At 37.4% G+C, this 23,825-nt stretch overlaps 1 protein-coding gene across 1 annotated transcript in view; it reads right to left on the bottom strand.

Moving 5' to 3' along the window:
• The window catches only part of DYNC2H1 (dynein cytoplasmic 2 heavy chain 1), a 184,644-nt gene that overhangs the window by 17,585 nt on the left and 143,234 nt on the right, over positions 1–23,825 (bottom strand). The window contains exons 84-85 of the mRNA XM_075140082.1: positions 14,233–14,442; positions 11,303–11,392 (exon numbers count right to left, since the gene is read on the bottom strand). Coding sequence (XP_074996183.1) covers positions 11,303–11,392; positions 14,233–14,442 — 300 coding nt within the window. The remainder of the gene's footprint in view (positions 1–11,302; positions 11,393–14,232; positions 14,443–23,825) is intronic.

A 23,825-nucleotide genomic window follows, 5' to 3' on the forward strand; every position in this document is an offset into this window, starting at 1 on the left:
CCAATGGGGTATTCCATACCATGTGACGTCATGCTCAGTATATGAACGGTAGGCGTGTTCCAGGAAGTACCGATCGCTACTTGGTTATCGGTCAGCATGGGTGGTGAGCAATTGCATTGTGCATCACTCATTTTGTATATTCTATCATTATTATTACTATTATTTTCCCTTTTCTGTTCTATTAAAGTGTCTTTATCTCAACCCATGAGTTTTTCTCACTCTTTCTTACACTTCCGATTCTCTCCCCATCCCACCGGGGAGGGAGGGAGGGAGTGAGCGGCTGCGTGGTATTTGGCTGCCTGCCTGTCATTAAACCACAACAGGGAGTTGGCTGGGGAGCAGCGATTGCTGCTTGGGGACTGGCTGGGCGTTGGTCAGCGGGTGGTGAGTGGTTGCATCACTTGTTTTTCCTGGGTTTTGTTGCTCTCTCTCTCCCTCTCCCTCTTGTTGTTTTCCTTTTCATTACAAATTTATTATTATTATTATTAAACTGTTCTTATCTCAACCCATGAGTTTTCTTACTTTTGCTCTTCAGATTCTCTCCCCCACCCTACGGCGGGGAGTGAGTGAGCGGCTGGGTGTGCTTGGTTGCCGACTGGGGTTAAACCACAACATCAATATATTACACACCGCACTAGTAATGATGGGATGCACCCCAGTAATTTGTTTTATAGTAGCAGCTTGAAGGCTATGCTACAATAAAGAGAGCCAACAAAGAACTGCTTACTTTGCTATGGTTCATTTTCTCTGGTCAACATCCCATGAGATACAGATTTTCCATTAAGCGTCTCCCTCACAGTCCTTGTTCCTCGTCTGAAACAATGACCCCTTGGACCGCAGTCATCAGTCTCTCTCTTTTTTTCCTTTTTTTTTTTTTTTCTTTCTTTCTGTTTACCAGTCATTTATTTTGTGCTAACACCCTCTCTTGAGGCTGTCAAAATTCAGAGAAAATCTCTTGGCCATGCCTGTCATAGAACTCTCCTCTATTAGCAACTATTAAGGCTTAACCTAACTTTCAGATATATATGCAACGTTTATCAAACCCACTGAAGCAAGCTAATCAGAATTGTTTAACTCTGTGGTGTCCATATCCCAAAACATACCACAATGAAAAGGCAAAAAAGGAAATCTCTTTTTCTACAAGAAAAAAGAGATCACAGAATGGAAACAGTAGCTGATGCAACCCCAGTCTAAACAAAGGAACTATATGACTGCATGGCCATGTCTGTGACACGGCATCCTGGGACACACCATGCTGGCTCATGCTAAAGCTGCTTACACTCCATTGAACAGAACACTGCAACACGGGATTACTGCTTAGACTGCTCAAATGGTTTGTTCAACAAAGCATAATTTTTTTTTCTGTGTAGACACAGAAATTAAGATTTTTTTTTTTAATTGGTGTAATAAGCTGGTATGGATTGTTGTTTGTTCCTGTGTAGTAAAGCCAAAGCATTTAGAATGAGGTACCTCAAGTACAGTATATAAGCTATTTGAAGCCCATAAAGCCTTTCCTTAAACCAGAAAGGGAAAATTTTTATTGTGGCCAACCCCAACAGAACAACTCATCATCAAGGCTGTAGGTGTCTTTCAGATGTCCTGTCACATTTGAGGGCTAAGAGAATGCTGAAGAACAGTAGCATGGCATGAAGCTTCATTCAAACCTGTTCTCAGGAAGTAATCCGGAGAAACAGACATTATGGAGTAAAAATATTGCACATTTTGTTAAACAGCACACTTTTTTTTGTTTTATTTTTAAATGCAATTTTGTTTTCTTTTTTTAGATACAATGGTTTTAGTTTTAAAATTATTTCTGTTATAGAAAGAATTTATTCATTAAATTAAACATTTGGCAGCAAAAATATCTATGTCATTTTGATACCTACTGCATGAAATTTTAAAGTATCCTACAGTATCATGGAACCATAGAATAATTAGAGTTGGAAGACCTCTGGAGATCTTCTAGTCCAACTCCCCACCCTCAAAGAAGTGTCAGCCTAGAGTAGGTTGCTCACGGGCTTGTTCAATGATATTTTAAATATCTCAAATGATAGAGATTCCACAACCTTCTCTGGGCCACCTGTACCAGTGTCTGACTACCCTCAACATGATTTTTTCCTTCCAAATGTCTAATCAGTTTCCCTTCATGCAATGTGTGTCTGTTTTCTCTTGGCTGATCTTAGTAAGTGCCACTATATATGTCTAAGCAATACATGAAACATTTGAAATTTTCAGGGCATATAACTAGATATATCCTACTGAATATCTAACATTTAAGACAGAAGTACTACACTGAAATGGTACAAATCAAGTGTGCGTATTCATTAGAGCAGATTTGACCCAAAAGGTACAGAGGAGAAGCTTTAAATGACAAAATTATAGAAATTAGGTTGGAAGGGACCTCTGAAAGTCATCTGATCCAATTGCAGCTCAGAGTAGGGCCAAATTCAACGACAGTTTAAGTTGCTCTGGGCATTGTCTACTCCAGTTCTGTATATCTCCAAAAATGGAGGTTCCACAAACATCTCTGGGCAACCTGGGCAACTTTTCTTTTCGACTGAAACAGCCAAAAACTGGACAAGTGCTTCAGATGTGGCCTCAAAAGTGCAGGATACGAAGAAATAACAACTCCCTTTGACCTTTAATAACTTCATTAAGAATTTTGCATTTCTATAGTATCGTAATATCATGGGTGACACAATATTTTTAACAAATTTGTAGCTAATAAGCAACACAATTTTATTTTTATTATTCTAGTAATATCTTACTGTATTTTTTACTTGATGGATTCTTCTCGTGATATATTCAAACCATCAATTTTGACTTTCTCAGTCTGATAAGAATAAAATACATGAATACACATGACTAAATAAATCTTTTTTCTGGCTTGATAATCTACATATCTGAATAATGAAAAATTTTTGGTCTAGTTCTAAATTTTTTACTGCATTTTGACCAATACATAGATAATTTCAGTTGATTAAATTCGTCATATGGGATCATGAAATATTAGAAATTACACTGAAAATGGCAAACATAGAGAACCTATAAGAAAATATATTTTAAGTGTAAGGAAAAGCATATACAACACTGTACAACAGTACAAACCTGATGGGAATTTTGAAACTTAAGCTCAGATGTAGAGAACAGATTCCTCATTGGATCATAACTCTCTTAGTTCAGCGTGACTACGTGGAATGAACAATATAAAAATACCACTGCCTCCAAATGCTCTTACGTATTCTCCTCCACTTAAGAGAACACATTCTAATTAAGTTGCTATTTATAGTATTCAGTTGAATACACTGGAAACATACCTGCCTTTATTTACCCTTCCTGCCTTTAAGCATCACTTAACATGCCTAAAATGGGGATCTAAGCTTCCCATCACTCTTAAGAACTCTCCTCCTTTGATTCAAGGTTTTGGGGCTTTTTTCCTCAATTATGTACCTTGCTGAACATTTAGAGACAAAGACCACATCAAGAAGAACTCTACTAAGAGCAAAAAAATCCCCAAAACCCCAAACCAGAATGCCTGTGTTTACTCCAGTTTTAAAGTACAGTCATAGCAACAGAGTTGCTGAGTGCACCTGCAGCCTGCACCTATTGATTTATTTGAATGTGAATTCCCAAAACTACTGCACACACAACAGATAAACAAGAATTTAGTCAAGAATTACTCTCATGAAGCTTTTCCTTCACAAACTAAATTTGAGATGACACACCTGAAACTTTAACAGCTCTGAAAATTTAAATCTTTTTTTATATTTGTACAGGAGTGTAATATGAAACTATGTTATCATTTCAAATTCAACTATATGGAATCTCCTTCACAGAAAGACAGGTCAAAATGCAGCTACATTTCTGCCTTCCCTCAAAGAAATGCCAAATAGATGGCTAATTTGGGATGATGCTTGCTTGTGGAATGGCAATGTGTTTCTCTTAGAAAATGGGCTTACTTTTTAATATATATCTGCAAATGCTATTTGAGGAATAGTTATATCATGTTATCGTTGATCTTGACCAATTAAAATCTCAAATCAAGAGATGAAGTATTTTGTAAACTATTTCACCAAGCCAGTTCCCACCAAAACATCTGCAGTTCAAAACAAAACCATGATCACATCGAGTTACTTTTTAGTTACAAAGCTGTCTTATTACTCTAAGAAATTTATTTCTATATATGCATGTGTGACTATGAAATCAAAATTATAAATTAAACAATAGAAGATTTTGAATAGATTGATAATTATTAGTAGACACAATATTTGTGTCAATATAGTGGTAATCAGAAGAGCAAGTTACTGCAACTGAATTGTCTAGAATAAAGGAAAGCAGATTGATGGAATGTATCTGCAAAGTAGTGTATTACCATGTGTTGCAGCCTTCTCATTTATTAATGGCTGGAATTTAAAATTACCAAAGTCTTTGACAGTATAACATAAGGAAACTCATTTTCATATGCAAATGATAATAACATCCTTTTCTACCCACTTGTACTATAATTAACCTTTTTTTGCTTGAGCTTTTGTCAGACAAGACTATCCATTTTACTCTGCTTTCTCTTTTACAGGCAGCTGTGTCCATGATAAAGGAAAGAGATACGATGAAAAACAAAGTATTAGAAACTGAACAATCTACACTTTAAATTTAACAATTTAAATGCATACAGTTTATTAATATCTTATCACGGTATCTTTTCAGATTTCTTCCTGTATTATGGAAATGTATCTTGTAGCTTTAAGAGAAAAATCAATGAATCCTGATTATTTTATTAAATAAAGTATATCAACTACAGCTTTAAATCTTATATAATAAGATACATGGTGCCGTTTCTTGTAAGTTATGGAGTACCTAAATACTAACTTGCATCCATAGGAGAAATACAGAACACTAAATCTAGTTCTTTGAAATTTAAACCGAGGTTAGAAAAAAAGATCATTTTCTTTAAAATAAGGTAATTTCTCAGAAAGTGCATAGAGACAATGACCTGGTTTTTCTTCTTTTTTATGCAACACTTCCTTATAAAAATTGTTTTATGAGTGATCACCTTCTGCAATCAATATTCTACAATCAGAGAGCTGAACAACTGGTTAGCGGTATGATAAAGGATGCTGCTGAAACCTCTGCTTACAAGGTTGTATTTAATTATTAAAAAAGAATAGCCATTCTACAAAACATGCTTAGAATTCTCAGAGCTTAATCAACAGGAGTTGAATTCTGTTAAAACAGATTACATTTCAAAACATTTAAGGCTGACGTTTATAGAAAAGCCCATAACTTGTGGATGTCTCAATTTAACAGAGCATCTAAACTTCATTGGGCTTAAGCTTCAAACAACTCACAATGAAACCAAACAGAATGCAAGTCAAGATATCTTTCCTTTTTTAATGCTGCTTTTTAGAAAACATTTTTCATGCATAAAGCAAATTGTTTTTCCAAAACTTGAGATAATCCTTGCTCATTGACAACCAAAAAATATTTCCATTTAAAACTGCAAAGTTTGCAGATGCAGTGTGAAAACCCACTGTATTCTGCAGGAAAAGAATCATTTCACTACAAGAAACAGTGATTTCAGTACCTCTGGAAAGTAAAGTCTTGAATTGGTGCACAAAACAAAAAAGAAAACTTAAGGAATCCTTCCACCTCAGGCACCCATGCATGAACACAGCTTTCTGTAAGTCACAAGAGTACACAAACTCTCTAAGCATAAAAAATGCATCAGCTTCTGCTTTAGCTTCCAAGGAAGCTAGACCTTATTTCAGTGGAAACTCCTATGACCTGTGTAAGTCTGATACTTTCACCTCACATTCCGTGTGGCGGATGGTGTATCTTTATAAATCACTACTACTCTGTAATGGCCCCTCCTTAATTAATACTACCTAACTGAAACAGTGATTAAAAAGGAATGCGATATGACAGTTGGATCTATCAGAGCTTCAAATTTGCCTATTACATAAGAGACAAAGAAAACATCTAAATTTTTATAGTAGTACTTGCAAATTTCCAATTTTTACCAAGCAGTTATCACTTAGATGAAAGGTCTTGAAAGATATATCTTGGCTGATAAATTCTGAACAAAGTGAAATCATGCTGCAACATGATGAGAGCCAATTAAGGCTCAGTTTCTTAGCAGATAATGTTAGGTTGCAGTTGTATTTTTGTTTTGATATTCATGACAGCTGGAGAGAAGAAGCCAAGAAAAGCCACAGAAAAACGCTAATTCTTCAGAATAAGGGGGATTCTTCATAGCATTCTGAACTTTGAGTTAAAATAATGGAATGGGGGGGATTTAAAACACAATATTTTTATGAATTTTTGTGCTTTAATATTAGAATACTAAATCTGAAGTATTCTGCACTGTACAGATACCTAAATAACAGCTGTCCAAATAGAGAGTGAGTGATGAGAGGAGCAACGACAAGGTGGGGAACGCAGCCAACCTAATCCATCTGAATCAGCTACTGCTAAGACCATAAAAGACAAACCATTAAGCTATTGTCCCTGCTGCAAAATCTGCTAAGGCAATCTATCAGAAAAAAACTCTGCTATGCAAACTAAGCAGGATTACTACTTAAAGTGGTATAGGATCTCTTATGGAGTGCCCAAGTGGGTGAATTTGGGGACTGAACATGACAATTCTGGAATTGTACAATATTTATTATGGGATATTTAGGGGAAGGACGAAAGGTGGGGAAAGGTGGATGGGAGATGAACAAGAATGAGAAAACAGATAGAGTGGTATAAAAGGGCAGGTCAGATGTAGGGAGGCTGCTGGTCAGTACACTTTGGCCAACCTTGTACCCCATCACCAGAGTCTGTCCTATCCTCCTCTTAAGCTCTATTTTTAGTTATTTTTGTGTGCAAGTGTGTTGTCTATGTGGGGGAAGGGAATCCACTAGCAAACTTCTAGCAGTACAGCCAGCAGGTGGATGAGAGGTCTGGGAGCTGCATGCTGCAGACTGAGGGACTGGAAGCAAGACAATGGAGATACCAAAAATCAGTGAGACTTGTGAAGAGTGTTTTCCTTGAGCAGTGAACCACCAAAATAGGATAGGGCTATTTGTGCTGTGTTTATCCAGCTGCCTATAAAAGTACTGTCCTCCTCTCTCTGTTAGCCTGTGTGTGGCTGGCTGTGTCTGTACAGAGTATGTGTGTGTGCCTATTTTGGGATTCACTCTCAGCCTCTACTTCTCCGATTTTATGTGCATATCATCTACTGTTGCATTAAGGCTGGCCCTCACAGTTCTTTAACTCAGTGAAAATTGAGAGGACTTGACTTCCTTGGCTTTCTAAGAGCAGACTTTCAGCTTGTTATCAGTGAATGAAAATTGAACCTCTGCCTAGATGCCTTCGGTGTGAAGGAAGAATCCTGCCTCTCCTATTCCCAGAAGGTTTTCTGGTAGCTTTAGCATGCAACTTCCAAGAGTTCAAACTTCATATAACTTGGGTGTCCAATCCACCTTTCTGGGGAGCTGATTGTTGAAACAGAGGAATAGTAAGTGTTCCAAAATAGAAACAAAGTCAATCTTGCTAAAATAGTAAGAGAGTAGTAAAATACTAAAAATCTTATACTAAGGGGTAAAACTGGTATTGAAATTAAATATTACTACCCTAGATTTCACTCAGCATGGGACGGGACAGGAGATAACAGCATCCCAGAGAGATACATACAAGTCTCTGATAAAATACAAAATATATTTTTTTTATATACTGTGAGTACTTCATAGATACACACACAATTTCAACAAAAACTTTCATAACTTATGCAAACAAAAACTTTCAGTATTCATAACATTTCCTTGATTAGAACTCTGAAAGTAGTGTTTATGATTCTGAGGTCGAACAGTCTTCATATTTAGTGTATGCTGTAAGCCTTTTACCAGCTGTCTGACCAAACAGCCACCCAAAGAAAGAACTGTTTTTACAGATGACTTAAAAGCAGCTCAGTCCAAAAGAATGAGATAAATATTTTCATTTAAAATACAAAGTCTTGTTGGAATAAGAGGGTTTTTTTTTGGAAGAAGTGAAATTAAGCTTTTTATTTAGTTCTTGTGAAACAAAAAGTAAGTTCCAATCTCTTGACCTGAAACATTTTTTCAATGTTGATATTCATCTGACATTTGCCTGGGCTGCTGTTTTGCCTCTTAATAGCTGTAGTTCTGGGTCTTTTTTCTCTTTCTCTCCTGCTGGTATCCATAGCCATGAGAAGACACTTATCTACAGACTGGGATGGACTTAAATTCATTACACACTGATGTATATTATTGCTGAGCTGTAAACACGTACCACAAGAGAGGGAAACCACAGAACACATTTAAGATGCCACCACGAGGAAACTGGGAGTATAAGGACCAAGAATTACAACCAACACAAAGATCTATGATGATTCATAAGCTTCATATCTTAATGTTCATAGCAAATAAATCACTGTAGGCAGACAAGCTGAAACACAATATTGTAACGTTCAATGTCAGCATTGCTAATTGAAAGTATTCAGAACTCTTCATCTTAGAAGAATGTTCAATACACAGAATTTTTGTTTTAATTTAAAACAAAAGCTAACATCCAAATATCAGAACTTCCACCTGGGAAGAAATCACATATTTCCATCAGCTCTATCACCATGACATAATACACAGCAAAACATGGCTCTATTGCATTTTGCATATACAGATTTGTTCACACTTTAAGTAGGCAGATTTCCTTTTTTTATTTTGCTTGTACTGGGTGAATTCAGACCTGAGAAAATGCAACACCTGTTGTTTTTCTGTCTGTTGTTGTGTAATGCTGTCAGAACATCTTCACACTTCTATAAATTCTGCTATAATTATTCTACCATCTGGCCTATATTTTGGGTTCCTCCCCATCCCCACTAAATGTTTGTAACAAAGCAGTTGCTTTTATTATTTTCTGCACTGGCGGCAAACATCTTGACAAGGCAGCCTTTAACTAATAACCTAAGTATAGACTTACTGCATCCTTAGTAGACACAATCTTTCAGTACAACTTTGATATTTCAATGTCTCTTATTTTCCTCTTGAAAAATACCTAAATCAAACCTGTCTCAAACGGTAAAGGTAGAAGTCAGTATCTTACAGTGAATGAAGCAGGTGGAGGTATAAGTAAATATCAAAAAACCATGATGATGGAATTGGTCATATAAAATTAAACCAATCCAAAATACAACCTTTATTGAAATACAAATCTGAAGATAATTTTCACAGCTATGAGAAAATCTTTACTGAAGCCTTTATTGAATTTCTGAATACTAAATTTATAATTAACTAATGATAAATTACATTTATAAAATCAATAATGAAAACTCACAAAAAAGGAAAGTTAATTAAAAAATTATCAAGGCTAATCAAAATTTGGTGAAATACGCATAAACATGAACTGGAATCACATTTAAGGAAAAAGATGATTCAACTGAAATGCATAATTAGAAATAATCAACATTTTCTGCTAAAATACATACAAAAATAAAAACATAGAAATTGTATTTCAGATGTGATCTGACTAGAAGCTTGAGAAGCAAAACAGACTAATAATGTATTATTAGAATTGCTTCAAATATAACTGTAGTATACATTTGACATTTAAAAAAAAAATAAAAAATATAATAACCAGTATCTGGTCATCTGTCACTAGTTTCTATTGTCACTAACAAAAAAATTAACACAATTTACTGCTTATGGATACAGGTAAATATCTACTGTAAAGCTCTGTCTTAATAATCTGTCCCTCTCTTACAGTAAATAAGTGTTTAAAATAGTAAATGTTTTCTTCAAAATAACTTTACATAAAAATGAGTAATTTAAATCTACAATATTGTCATCAGTTTGAATAATGAAAAAGGAAGATTACTATCCTGGTAATATAATGCAGCACATTTGTCAATAGTTGACTGGAGTAATATATGGAAATAAAAACTTTTTGAATATGCTTGGTTGAAAATCATCTATTACTGTTAACACTAATTTCATCCTGTTACACGCTGCTACGTTATCTCCACTTTGTATGGGAGGTGTATTCCACACAGAAGCTTGAACTCTAATCTCAGGCTTCCATTTAAAATAATTCATATAAGTAAGGAAAATCGCATGCAGTTTGGTCACAACCAAATAAAGGTAGAAGTCACAAACTGCAAGGTACTCTTGAAGATTACGAACACTGCTGACTCAGCCACAAGTGATGCTTTTTTAATGATGATAATAGTCAGTCAGAAGGGACTAAGTTCAACTCTAGTTATATGACCAATATAACATTTGAACATGCATTATCACTTGTTGCTATATATATTTACACTTTATTGTTTATAATTCGAGCCTTTTTGTGAAGGAAAGGATAAAGAAAAATCAAGCATTAGCCAAAAGAAATGGTTTGCATAACAATCTTATGAATACTTCGGAAACATCCATTTGATAGTTTCTTTAGAAAAAGTAATGCCCAGATATCATGTTCCCCTCAAATCTTCCTTCTGAATCTGACAGTCAACGCTAATGTTCACAGAAATCTTCTTCATATCCCACTGGACAAGACTGTGTCAAGGTCAAAACCAGCAGCTTTCTATTTCTTGCCTGGAGGTAATAGAAGATCTGTCCCACCTAAAGGAACCTTCCTTCCTGGAAGGTTCTCACAGTTTCCTCTCCATGTATCCAACATGATGAAATCTGTTTCCTTAAATATTGATTAATTTACAAAACAACTTTTTTATTTGTCTGCCTATTATCTTAAATATACCTTTTCTGTTAATCAAGTATAGATAGATTTACCTTAACTAAAAATTGTCTTCTTCACTGTCAGACTGGAGATTGACAGAGCTGTTGTCAGACTCTGCACCTTCTATTATAGCCCCTTGTAAACCTGGAGAATGCAGACGTTTTCTTTATTTGCTTCAAAGACTAGTCTTCTATTAATTTCTACAATACCTCTATTAGACTTGCTTCACTTTGTCTCTTTATATGTCTCTCTACCAGATTAAAGAGTGTGTCTTGACTTAGACATAAAGATTCATCTGAGTAAATAAATCTATCTTTTCCCCCACAGTTCATCAGAAAGACTAATGACTAAAATCTAAGACGTAAACATTACTGTATTTAAAGTTACTGACTTCAAATTGCCCAGTCTGTTGTCTTCACATTTCTCATCTATCTTTAAGTCTTTACACGCCTTTTCACACATCTAAAACTCTTTGGGACTTGAGTTTGGAAAGGCCTACTGTAGTGCAATTCACATAATAAATATACCGTGTCACTGAACACTAGCATACTGAAGTAAAATTACTCTTCCAAATTACCTGTATAGCAAGCGCTCGAGCTACAAGACTTCTAAGATATTGTAAAGGATCTTCTGGACCTTCCCACTTGGTTTGCCATGTGAGGGGACACTGAAATAAAAATACTTTACTGAAAGTATCTATTTCAAAACCATTATCATTACATTTTAAGCTAGCAATTTCAATGAAATTAAATAATATGGAGATCAAACATATCTACAAAGAAAAAAGGCAATACAAATAATATAATGATCAAAGCATACAACCACTAATAGGAAGGTCATATTCCTGCAAATTCTTTATATGGCCCACAGAGATACAGTGCTGATGGAGAACTTACAAGAACCTCTGCTATTCAATAAGGAAACATCAGTAGGTTCCACAAACATTTAAAAAATGCCTAAGTTGACTCTTTCTTGGAAAGCCACAATGCCATCTTTCAACTGCAGCCACAGGTTCCCACTCCTTTCTTGCTGCCTCCTCAGACTTGAGCATGCAGTTGTGTGGTGGAGTGAATCTGGCACAATTCCTCCGCATGATTATTCTCTCATCATCTTAAAGTGTTTGTAGAACAACATCTGAGAATAAAATCCTGCAAAACCTCCCCATACAAATTTCTCATTGATTTCAAAAAGAAAGGCTTAAAAGATCCTCTGTTAGATTTCCTCCTTATAAAATAAGGATAAAAACATTAATTGTACCTACTCCACAGGAATCTGTAAAGCATGCTGAAATTAACTCTGCGAGATTCTCTTTCTTAAGTGAAAGAGAATTGATGTAAATCATTACCTGGGGAATATTGCACAATACTGAAGATGCTGAGCAGAATAAACAGTTTATGCTGTATAACATTTACAATTGCATTTTCAAGTAGGTTCACAATCTAATAGCATATGTGCTGAACAGATTTTCAAAATCTGATCACAGAAGTTCGTAAGAAAAAGTATCTTTCAAAGTAAATACTCCATGTGTACCTTTTATAGACAAAAACCAGAAAATACCTGGATCTGTGGACTAGTTAATAAATGAATTTAATAAACTAGAATACATACAAGACAATTAATAAAGCACAGTTAACTGCATGCTTTTTTGCATAATTATGTTTTTTGAAAACTTTTTGTATTTGAAACTATTATCCTTGCATTTTTGAAGACTCTTTTGCTAGATATGCATTTACAGGCAGCTCACCAATCTATCATTTAGAAGGCATTCACCTAATGTTGCTAATATATCACTCTAAATTACTCTAAGTTTAAAGTAATAGCTTAGCTACTTGTTAGTATGGAAGCATATTTCAGATGTACACTAACATATCAATTTTGCACCAATAAGGCACATTGCTGAAACCATTAGAAGTCATACATTTATTGAGGTTCACATTTCTATTGGTAATCTAGCAGCTTCTTCAGGTGCTATAATCTTAAAAGAACTACAATCTTTCAAAACATAAGTTTTTAAAAATAGTCCTTTGCTACGTAACGCGTGATCACACTAAACTAAACAAGAACAGTGTACAGAAAATACATGAAACAAATCACTTTAAGATGATAAATATGGTGAGGTTTAGCTGCCATGCCAAGAGCGTAGCATTAGCCTCTCTGGAGGGCTGCTGAAAAATTGCTTTATGGTCACAATCCAATAAAGTGATCTGTGTCAAGGTAAGTGGGTAAGTAAGCAGATGAAATGCCAGAAACACTTTGCTCAATATATCAGGAAGCACTGAACTGATGTTTGTGAGAGATAAAAATGCATAGAATCTTTAAGTACTTTTTTGTGACAGCGATCAGCTTGATAGCTCCTGCTGCTTCCAATGTAAAAGTGCAGCTTAAGCACACAAGCAAGCCATACCCTCTTGCTCAGTAACAAGAAATATAACTATAAATACTAAAAAATGGCCATTACATGTATCATTTGCATTCACTACGACTTGTACTTAGCACCAATTTCTACCACACAGTCAAATCGTGTTTAAAAAGGCAATGAGATTGCTAACATGAAAATGTTAATTTATTCTAATTGTACTGCAATTTTGCTAACAAATGCTGTCTTGTGAATCTGAAAAGACAAAGAATTTAATTATTGTTTTAATTAGAAATTTGATAGATCAATAAATGCATAACAATCTTTTTAACAGTACTTGATCCTCACAGGAAGGTAAACGATGTTAATAGGAATAATCGTTCATTGTAGGGCCAATCTCAGTATCCATGCGTTAGCATCAAAACAATTTATCAATTACTGCAGGTGAAACAAAACCACGGAGTTTCACGTCAATGTTTGGCTATCTTTGGAATCCAATTATCTAGCTATTAATGACAGACCATGTAAATTTGCAGTCACTAATTGTATCAGTTTATAAACATGCCCAGTTTGATGTCAGAAAACATGGAAAAAGTACATGTACAAATTTTGTTTGCTTTTCTCGTATATCAAGAATATAGGGTGAGATGATAGGTCAATATGATAGGTACAGCTACTCTGGTGTGATATGGCAATAATCCATAATGAATAAATGTAGAGAGCAAATTGTGATTACAACTGCAGTAAAACTTAAATTTTAAGAAACTGTAAAAATGAAGAAAAGGGACAGATTTACATGTTCTACTGGCTAATGTATTTGATTTATCTAGCATGATTTGTTATTTGAAATGGAAATACTATTCCACAACTTCTAATCTTATCGGATTTGTCCTTAACAGAAAGCTTGATGAAAATATAATATACTCAGAAGCTTCTGCAAGTACTTGAAGCAACATTTTTTTAGGTTTTCATTCCAGAAAAAACATGGTTCTGTTTTAGAGTCACTATCAATGAAAGAACTCCATTTTAGAGTCTCTATCAATAAAAGAACTTAGAGAAAATGATGACATGAAAATATGTACCAGAATTTTGTTCAGTTTCCTTGGTTTTTTTCATTGCTTAAAATGTAAATTCATGACAAAATGACTTACCTTCTGATTTAGCAGGGCGCTTGCTAGTCTTTGTACTTCAGAACTCAGTAATGAGGTACCCCTGATAACTTTACTTAAAGAAGCAAGTGACTGATGGACACTTTGCACAAGGCGAATGGCATTGAATTGTTCCAGAGTAATGAATGATAACATTGGAGATCCTTGCTGTTCCACAGGAGGAGACACCTTCTGATGAATCAGGTTAGAATTCTAAAAAAGAACACATGATGTTCAGTTACTAAACTCAGGGTAACTATTATGTTGTAAAACACATTCTTTGTTTAATTCCTAATACTTCATATGACCTTGTTAGCTATGAAGTAATTCAGATATCCCCCCTTTTCTGACACTGGATTAAAACTATAATGATACTTTCAGTATTGTCTGAGAGATGTTCAATAAAGGCACCACTCTTCTGAGACAACTCTGTCTACCCAATTACTTCAAAAGTACTGGAATTTCTGAAAAATCTTCACTTAGCTGAATCATTGTTTTTAGTATTTGTTTTAATATGTTAATATAAAAAGCAGTAGTGTACTCAGCGTAACAAGATTGTATTGGGTACTACAAACCATGCTGCCAGATACAGCTCTTGCTTTGATAAGACTAGTTCAACCTGGAAACAAATTAAATACAAATAAATAATAAATACAAAATAAATATAATATTATGTGTAAATCCTGAGTAACTCAGACTCTGAGAGGTACTGCTGCTCACACGTTGACATTGTTATTACTTACTTCCATTCCATTACAGCCACTGAAAATCCAAATTTATTCAATAATTTCAAGAGATGGCATCATTTTGCAAATCTTAATTCATATGCGGCTTATTACATAAACATATTTTAGCATGTGTTCTGAAACTGCCAACCTGACATGTGACAAGATGCTGCACTGAATTCCAGTTATGGCATTTAAACCTTTATTGGAAAATTCTACAACGCACAAATGCAAAAAGAAAACCCTAGCCTTTGGGAAAAAAATGTTTTCCTATTTCAATTTCTAGTAATTTATTAAAGGTAAAATCAGATTTTACTTTCTCTGAAGTATCTCTTAAAATAACAAATAGTTTTGACTTTTTTTCAGATTAAATAAACTTCCGAATTGTCACATGGCATCTTGCTTTCCAGAACACACAGGATCTCTGCCTCCATAATCATTCCTTTCATGTGTTTTTTCTTTCAAGCTCATACTGCACTCAACTAACAAGTAAAAATATGAGAAAATCTAAGTGAAAGAGTAATAGAGATACTTTGGTTTATGACTGACAGAAAAATGAAGGATAAGGTCTTCCTTCCCACATTATTAAAAAGGTATACAACAAAGTTACTTACTGTTCAAAGTGTAAGAAACGTACCATATTTAGAAATATTATGTTTTGTATTTTGTCTTTGCATGCAATCACAATACCGGTTTCACCTCAATTTTTCTGAGACCATAGTTTGTTGAGTATATATAAAATGTAATGTAAAACTAGCACAAGTCAGTTGATAATTTCTTACAGGAGTCTTGAATTGCACAAAAAGGAAGAACAAAGACATTGCAACTTGCAGGCTTTGCTCAGTCTTTCACATATACTGTCTTAGTTCACGAAAAACTTACTGAAAGAGAAGGCCTCTAAGTTCCTCAATACTGCCCTTTACATAACAGTCTCCTATGAATTGCATATTCATTTAATCACTCTTTTTAATGCTTTCTCCTGAGAATTTGTTAAAACAACCCATCTGTCATTTTTATAGGAAAATTAAACATGAATACCGATATCAGCTTATACATTTAATGTTCTATTACATTCCCTTAAAATCCATTATGTATATAACTCACATCAGCTTTAAAAATATCCTCATGACCTGCTTGGGAATTAAGATGAAGAATTGCTGAAGTACTGACTGCTTTTCCTAATCATAAGAAACTGAAGATAGGTTCTAATCTTTAACATTAAATACTATATTATGCTAACAATATTAAATTAGGTGTATTTTGAGACTTTGATCATTTTCCCTCTTTCACTTCTGTACTTGTTATTATCTGAGTACAATATCAGACTTCATATAGTCTCACCTAAGCTGCTCCAGAGCTTTTCTTCATTACCTTCCTAAACTCAAGCTTTTTCAAACGCCAGTATGTTCTGAAAATTGCCCCCTCAGAAATGTTACAAATGTAATGAAAATAAACTCATATACCTCCACGCATTTGATTCAAAGTTCAGTTTTGGTGATGGTGGTGGATTTTAGAAATGTCCATTGACCTTCTGATGTGCCTATTCTGCCTCCTGCCTCGAGTGTCTCTACCTATTCTTTTGGATATTAGCCTCTCACTGTTTATTACTGTCCTGGCTTCAGCTGGGATAGGGTTAAATTTCTTCCTAGTGCTGTGTTTTGGATTTAGTATGAGAAGAATGTTGATAACACACTGATGGTTTTAGTTGTTGCTAAGTACCCTGCTAGTCATGGGCATTCAGCTTCCATGCTCTACCAAGTGCACGAGAGGCTGGGAGGGGGCATAGCAGGACAGCTGGCCCAGCTGGCCAACGGGGTATTCCATACCATGTGACGTCATGCTCAGTATATGAATGATAGGCATGTTCCAGGAAGTAGTGATCAGGTTATCGGTCAGCGCAGGTGGTGAGCCATTGCATTGTGCATCACTCATTTTGTATATTCTATCATTATCATTATTATTATTATTTTCCCTTCCTTTTCTGTTCTATTAAAGTGTCTTTATCTCAACCCATGAGTTTTTCTCACTCTTACACTTCCGATTCTCTCCCCGTCCCACTGGGGGGCAGGGGGAGTGAGCGAGTGGTTGTGTGGTATTTGGCTGTCTGCCGGGTTAAACCACGACAATTACACAAATTTTTCATTGTTGAAAATCCAAGAAAGAATGACCCTATATTTCTGCTTCACTGATTTTCCTTGGTGAAAAAAACATTGTTCTTTTGTTAAAGCTGAGGTTCCTAATATTTAGATAAAAGAACAACAAGCCATTAATTTTCAAAACTACTTTTGCAATTATCTTGCAGCATTGTACAACTTTATGAAAATTATTAGTTAGTCTTCAACTTACAAAACCACAAAAGATAAGGGAGAACACAACATGACATCTTATGATCATATATTCAGCAAAAATCATTTTGAAGCGGTTGCTTCCAGATTTTTATTATGGGTGGGCCTTCTAACTTTCATGGAAGTACTAAAGGGTTTCCTGAAACAAGGCAGAAAATGCATCCACCTTGCAACAAAAATATAGCACAGATTCCTCTCTCTCTCTCCTCATGACAGATAGCCATTTGGACATGACGAAACCTTATGCAGCCCCATTGTGTCCTGATATTTTTGTGCTTCTCTGAAAACTATCATATGATGGGCAACGCCTCAGTTCCATTGGACAGTGATTTCCAGCTGATCCAGTTATGTGACAATGAAGTGCTTATATAGGTCCTGATCTACACTCTGTCACGGCAGAAGACTATGTGGGAGGAAAACGGACACCAGGACACAGGCTGGTTGAATTACTCTGACAGCCCAGCCCTGGCCAACAGGCTGTAGTGGCTACAGCCCTGGCCAACATCCTTCCAATTTAAGGAAGATTTTTTTTTTAAATTTGTGTAACATTTGTTTGACAAGTTATTCAGTGACGGCTTCATTTTTTCCAGTAAACAGTCTTCTGTGCAAACTTATACTGAGCATCTGAGTATTTGGGTTTTTTTTAACTTAATGGCAGGTTCATAAGAGTTTAATTGATTTGATTAGTGCTAAGCTGTTATTAAACCATACCGAAAGGCACTACAGAAGCAGTTTTAGGACAGTATTCATTACAAGGATGTTTTCCAATTGCAAAAATTAAAATGTATGTTTTCAAATGAAACTAATATAGATGAAAATGTCAAGACATTCTGTTAGTCCAGAACAGGTAAATAGAAAGAGGAAGTTTGCTTGTGTAACTTTCAACACGGGAGTGCACTGACTTGAACCAGATTTTAAGTATCTATTTCATTTAAAGTAAAATTCAATGAAAAATTCCAGAGTCTGCATTCTGGCTGGACTAATAAACCATGGATGAAGGAGACCTGGGATTGATGAAGGCCAGACTTACCAGTAAACAGAGGCAAAGAAGGCATTTAGTACTTTAGCCTTCTCCTTGTCCTTTGTGGCCAAGTCCTCATTTCCATTCAGTAATGGGCCTACACTTTTCCTAATCTTCATTTTGTTGCTGATGTATCTGTAAAAACCTTTCCTGTTGCTCTTGTGATGGGTTAATAGCTGGGGTTAACAGATGGGTTAACCATACCTGCTGCTAAGTTACAGGCTGGAAAATTGACTCCATCCCAGCCATAGCTGGTTGTGGTGAGTTGACCTTGGCTCACTGCCAGATGCCCACCAAGCCACACTCTTGATCCCCCTCCTCAGCAGGACAGGGGGAGAAAATAAGATGAAAAATCTTGTCAGTCAAGATAAAGGCAGTTTAATGGGGGGGGGAGGGGGAGGGTGGGGAAGCAAAGCAAAATCGAAGGAGATTTATTTTCTACTTCCTATCAGCAGACGATGCCCAGCCACTTCCTGGGAAGCAGGGCTTCAGTACACGTAACGGTTGCTTTGGAAGACAAGCGCCTTAATAACGCATGACCCCCTCCTCTTCCTTTCTCTTAGCTTTTATTGTTGAGCGTGACATCACATGGTATGGAATATCCCTTCAGTCAGTTTGGGTCATCTATGTGCCCTCCCAAACTCTTGCCCACCCCCAGCCTGCCAGCTTTAGGGAGGGTGGGAGGTTGGGAAGACAGCCTTGATGCTGTGCAAGGGCTGCTCAGTAATAGCCAAAACATTAGTGTCTTATCAACATGGTTCTAGCCACAAGCGCAAAGCACAGCACTCTACTGGCTGCTATGAGGAAAATTAACTCCATCCCAGCCAGACCCAGTACACGAGTACAGCCATCACCAGATTCAACTCTAGATATGCTCTGGCTTCCCTAACCCCATCCCTGCATGCTCAGTGTCTCTATATTCCATATTCCTCCCATGTCAGCTGTCCCTGCTTCCTTCTCTTCTACACTTCTTTTTTTACGTTTGAGTTTTGCCAGGAGGTCCTTGCTCGTTGTCGTGGTTTAACCTGGCAGCAGTCAAATACCACGCAGCCGCTCGCTCACCCCCCCTGCCGGGTGGGATGGGGGAGAGAATCAGAAGGGTAAAAGTGAGAAAAACTTGTGGGTTGAGATTAAAGACAGTTTAATAGGGAAAGCAAAAGCCGCGCACGCAAGCAAAGCAAAACAAGGAATTCATTCACCACTTCCCATCGGCAGGCAGGTGTTCAGCCATCGCCAGGAAAGCAGGGCTTCATCACACGTAATGGTTACTTGGGAAGACAAACGCCATCACTCCGAACGTCCCCCCCTCCTTCTTCTTCACCCAGCCTTATATGCTGAGCATGACGTCATATGGTATGGAATAGCCTATTGGCCAGCTGGGCCAGCCGCCATGGCCACACTCCCTCCCAGCCCCCTGCACATCTGGCAGGGCATGGGAAGACGAAAAGTCCTTGACTAGCGTAAACAATACCTAGCAACAACCAAAACATCAGCGTGTCATCAACATTATTCTCACACTACATCCAAAATACAGCACTATACCAGTTAATAGGAAGAAAATCAACTCCATCCCAGCCAAAACCAGGACATGGGAATTTGTCATCAACGCACTACAGAAACCTCCCGGATTGCTTGTGCCCTGCTGCACTGTCCTTCCAGAAGATATCAGGATGGGTAAAGTCCCCCACAAGGACCAGGCTCTGAGAAAGTGAGGCTTCTTCCAGGTGTGTGAAAAATCATCTACTTCTTTCTGATCAGGTGGCCCACAGCAGACACCCGCCATAATGTTGCCTTGTAATCCTAATTCACAAACTCTCAACTGGCATGTTGTCCATCTCTAGGCAGAGCTCCATGCATTCCCACTGGTCTCTCACATAAAGGGCAACTGCCCATTCTCACCTTGCCATTTTTTCGTTCCAAGAGAACCTATAGCCATCCATGGCAGCACTACAGATGTGTGAGCTATCCCACCATGTCCCTGTGATCCCTATGAGATCATAACCCCGCAACTGCATGCAAACCTCTAATTCCTCTTCTTTGTTCCCCATGCCGTACCCATTAGTGTAAAGGTACATCAGAGAGGCACTCCATCATGGTGATTTCCCAGAGAAGTGTGAGAGCTCTCCCCATAATTCTGTCAGGTAGGCACTTCCTTGTTTATATGGACACACTTTAGATGGTCCCCCTTCAGCTCTGTTTTGTTGATGATGTTTACAGACATACTTTGCCTACCAACCTGCTCAACTACTTCCTCACATAATTTTTGGTCATCCTCTCCCTACCTTGTATTTCTATTTTAAAACTCTCCTTACTAAGTTGGCCAGCCTGTTGGCCCCACTTAGTCAGGTGGACCCTTTCTCTTTCGAGCAGGCAACCATCAATCCTCAAAAAGTGTCCCATGGTCATAAAAACCAAAACCCTGTTGCTGACACCAGCTGTGCAACCAGTTGTAGGACCCGTCCACTCCTCCTCATGTCCTTCACCTTCACTGTAAGGATCAAGAAGAAAAACCACCTAGGCCCCCATGCCCTTAGACACCACCCCCAGACGCATATAGTCATGCTTCATATGCTCCAGGTTACCCCTGGCAGTATGATTGGGGCCTATGTGGAAAAGCATCAAGGGGTAATAGTCTGAAGGCCAGACAAGCCTCGGCAGTCTTTCCACAATGTCCCAGATCTGAGCCCCTGGCAAGCAGCAAACTTCCCTAGATGACAGGTCAGGTCAGAAAATTGGAGCATCCTCCCCACAGCAGGGAGTTGTCAACTACTATTCCTTACCAATTCCTCCTGATTATTCTATGTGGATCAGGTTTAGATGGTTTGGGAGCTTCATTGGACAGAGCTCCCAGCCCCCTTGTCAGCTATGAGGGCACTAAATCTGTTCTATAAGTGTAAATCTTGAGGTGGAGCAGAAGCCTTCCTCCTGGTGCCAGAAGCCACAAGTTTCCAGCCTTTGCCATCCTGTAAGTCTTCACTTCCCATCCCAACAGGCACAGACTCTGCCTGCACCTCCTTCAGGAAAGTTGGAGGCTTGGCTCTTCAAGCTACAGTGTCTCAGAAAAGATCCAGCTGGTCTATTTCAGATGCTGCAAAGTTCGCTGACCTCCTTTCGTAGCCAGCAGCTGGGGACCGTACCCTATGGCACATCATTACCATTGCTGAGAACGTGTCCCCTCTACTGAGCAAAGTTGCTGGTCTTCTGTAAGCTCTTCTGCACAAACTGCTGCGCCAACTGCTGCGTGCACTTGCTGCCTTTGTTAACTGTACTCAATACTATTGATTGAAAGATTACAATTTGCACTCATGAAAAAATATGAGTATTATTTTACACACTTCAGTGTGGTATAATTCTTCAGTGGGCACATCACTAAGAAGTTAAATAGTCTATGTATAGATTTGTGAGATGTTGGCCAGTATCAGGTAAAATTTTTGTTTTATCACTGATTTCTGAAATTCACTGACTATATAAATTCTATAGACATTCTGTCAATTTAGCTATATTGTATACTCTAAATTATTTAGATTGATTTTTGTAGGATGAAACACTGATGTTCAGCCCAGAGAAATACCCAGTCAAATGCTATTATTTTATCTAAACTTGGACACTAGGTTACAAAATACAAAAGTGATCACTATATGGTATTGAGTGTATACAGATAAAAATATGTCCACACTTAAAGATTATGATCAATTATTCCAGTATAAATTCTATAGGCCAAACCTACATCAAGTGGTAAATTTTGTTATGCTTCAGAATGATCAGTACTTAGATGTACAATAACTATTTTTAAGGTATTTGTAAGATAATACTTTCTGAGTTAATCCTTGATTTACATACTCAGGCACTGGAATAAAAATGTTTAAAAACATAGTTAATCTTTGTCTACATATTAACAAGCTTCTGAGCCTGTTTTGCCTCTGGAATAAAAAGCAGCTTATTTTAAAAACAGCTTTGAATTTATAAATACATCAGCTTGATTCAATCCAGATCTATACTGGATGCTTCCTCCTCCTGGACGTTTCAGTAGTTTGAAACAGCTATTCAACCATTATTTCCAACTACCCTTAGCGATAAGTACATTTGACAGGTAGAAGACTAATATTTGCTTCTTGTAAATAAAATGGAAGGTATTGTCAGCATCTATCCCATCTGCCTCTACTTTACTACTATCTGTATCCAACAGATAAAAGAAAGAAGTAATAATAATAGTAATAACAACAACGACCACCACCTCATGAAGTTCAACAAGGCCAAGTGCAAGGTTCTGCACCTGGGTCAGGGCAATCCCCAATACCAATACAGACTGGGGGATGAATGGATTGAGAGCAGCCCTGCAGAGAACTTGGGGGTACTGGTGGATGAAAAATTGGACACGAACCAGCAATGTGTGCTTGCAGCCCAGAAAGCCAATTATATTCTGGGCTACATAAAAAGAACTATGGCCAGCAGATTGAGCGGGATTCTCCCCCTCTATTCTGCTCTCCTGAGATCCCATCTGGAGTACTGTATCTCAGATGTCCAGAGGTGGGCCATGAAAATTACCGGAGAGCTGGAACACCTCTCCTATAAAAAAAGACTGAGAGAGTTGGGGTTTTTCAGTCTGGAGAAGAGAAGGCTCTGGGGAGACCTTATTGCAGCCTTTCAATTCTGCTATCCCACATACAGACTTCATAGCTAATTACATACACATAACATTGTACCCCGCTCCTGGGCCAATTTCTGATTTCGTTGATCTCAGAAATTCCCATGAAACCTCAGCCTTGGTGTAGTGAGTCTGACAGTTGAGCGCTCCTTGACTGTATCAGAAACTCTGCACAGCTGAGGCTGGGAACGTACTCCCACTGCCTGTTCCAGGAGTCATCTGCGTCGTAGCTCAATTGTAACAATACTGAAACCTTCAGAATTTTAGTAACTACCACCTCAGACTGTGGCCAGGGTGGAAATTTACAGATGACTAAAGCCAATCATCTTGCGAACCTATAAATGGTGGTCCTAAGAGAGACCCTTTGAGCTCTCCTGGACCGCAGCGGGCTGCGCCCAGCATCTCCCTCTGAGTGGGACGCCACTCAGAGCTTGCGACCTCTCAGGTCTGCAATATTTGGAGGACCGTCGCCGAAAGCTGATGACGGGACCTGGGCTGAACGCCTTCACTCCTCGAAGCTCAACCCTCGCCCGTTGAGAGAAATGCCAAGACATTTCACATGAATATTCCCTCACAGAACTCGAGGGGAATTTTTAACAGGTACCTTCTGTACCTTTACATATATATTTCTGTCTCTGTGTGTGTGTGAACTAATAGTAAGCATAATTTGTAATTAAGTCGTGATTGTAGTAGACTCTACTAACTTACTTTGTAAATGTTAAATTAGTTAATAATTAAGTGCTGCTAAAATATTGTGATTCACTGTAAACTATGAATGATCCCTAGACTGCTGTTAAACACATATAATCCCTCAGGCATAAACCATTGTCCAAGTCTGAGACTAGGGGTAGATGCAGCCG

The sequence above is a fragment of the Calonectris borealis genome, chromosome 1 (assembly GCF_964195595.1).
Source record: "Calonectris borealis chromosome 1, bCalBor7.hap1.2, whole genome shotgun sequence".
In the NCBI taxonomy this organism is placed as follows: Eukaryota; Metazoa; Chordata; class Aves; order Procellariiformes; family Procellariidae; genus Calonectris; species Calonectris borealis.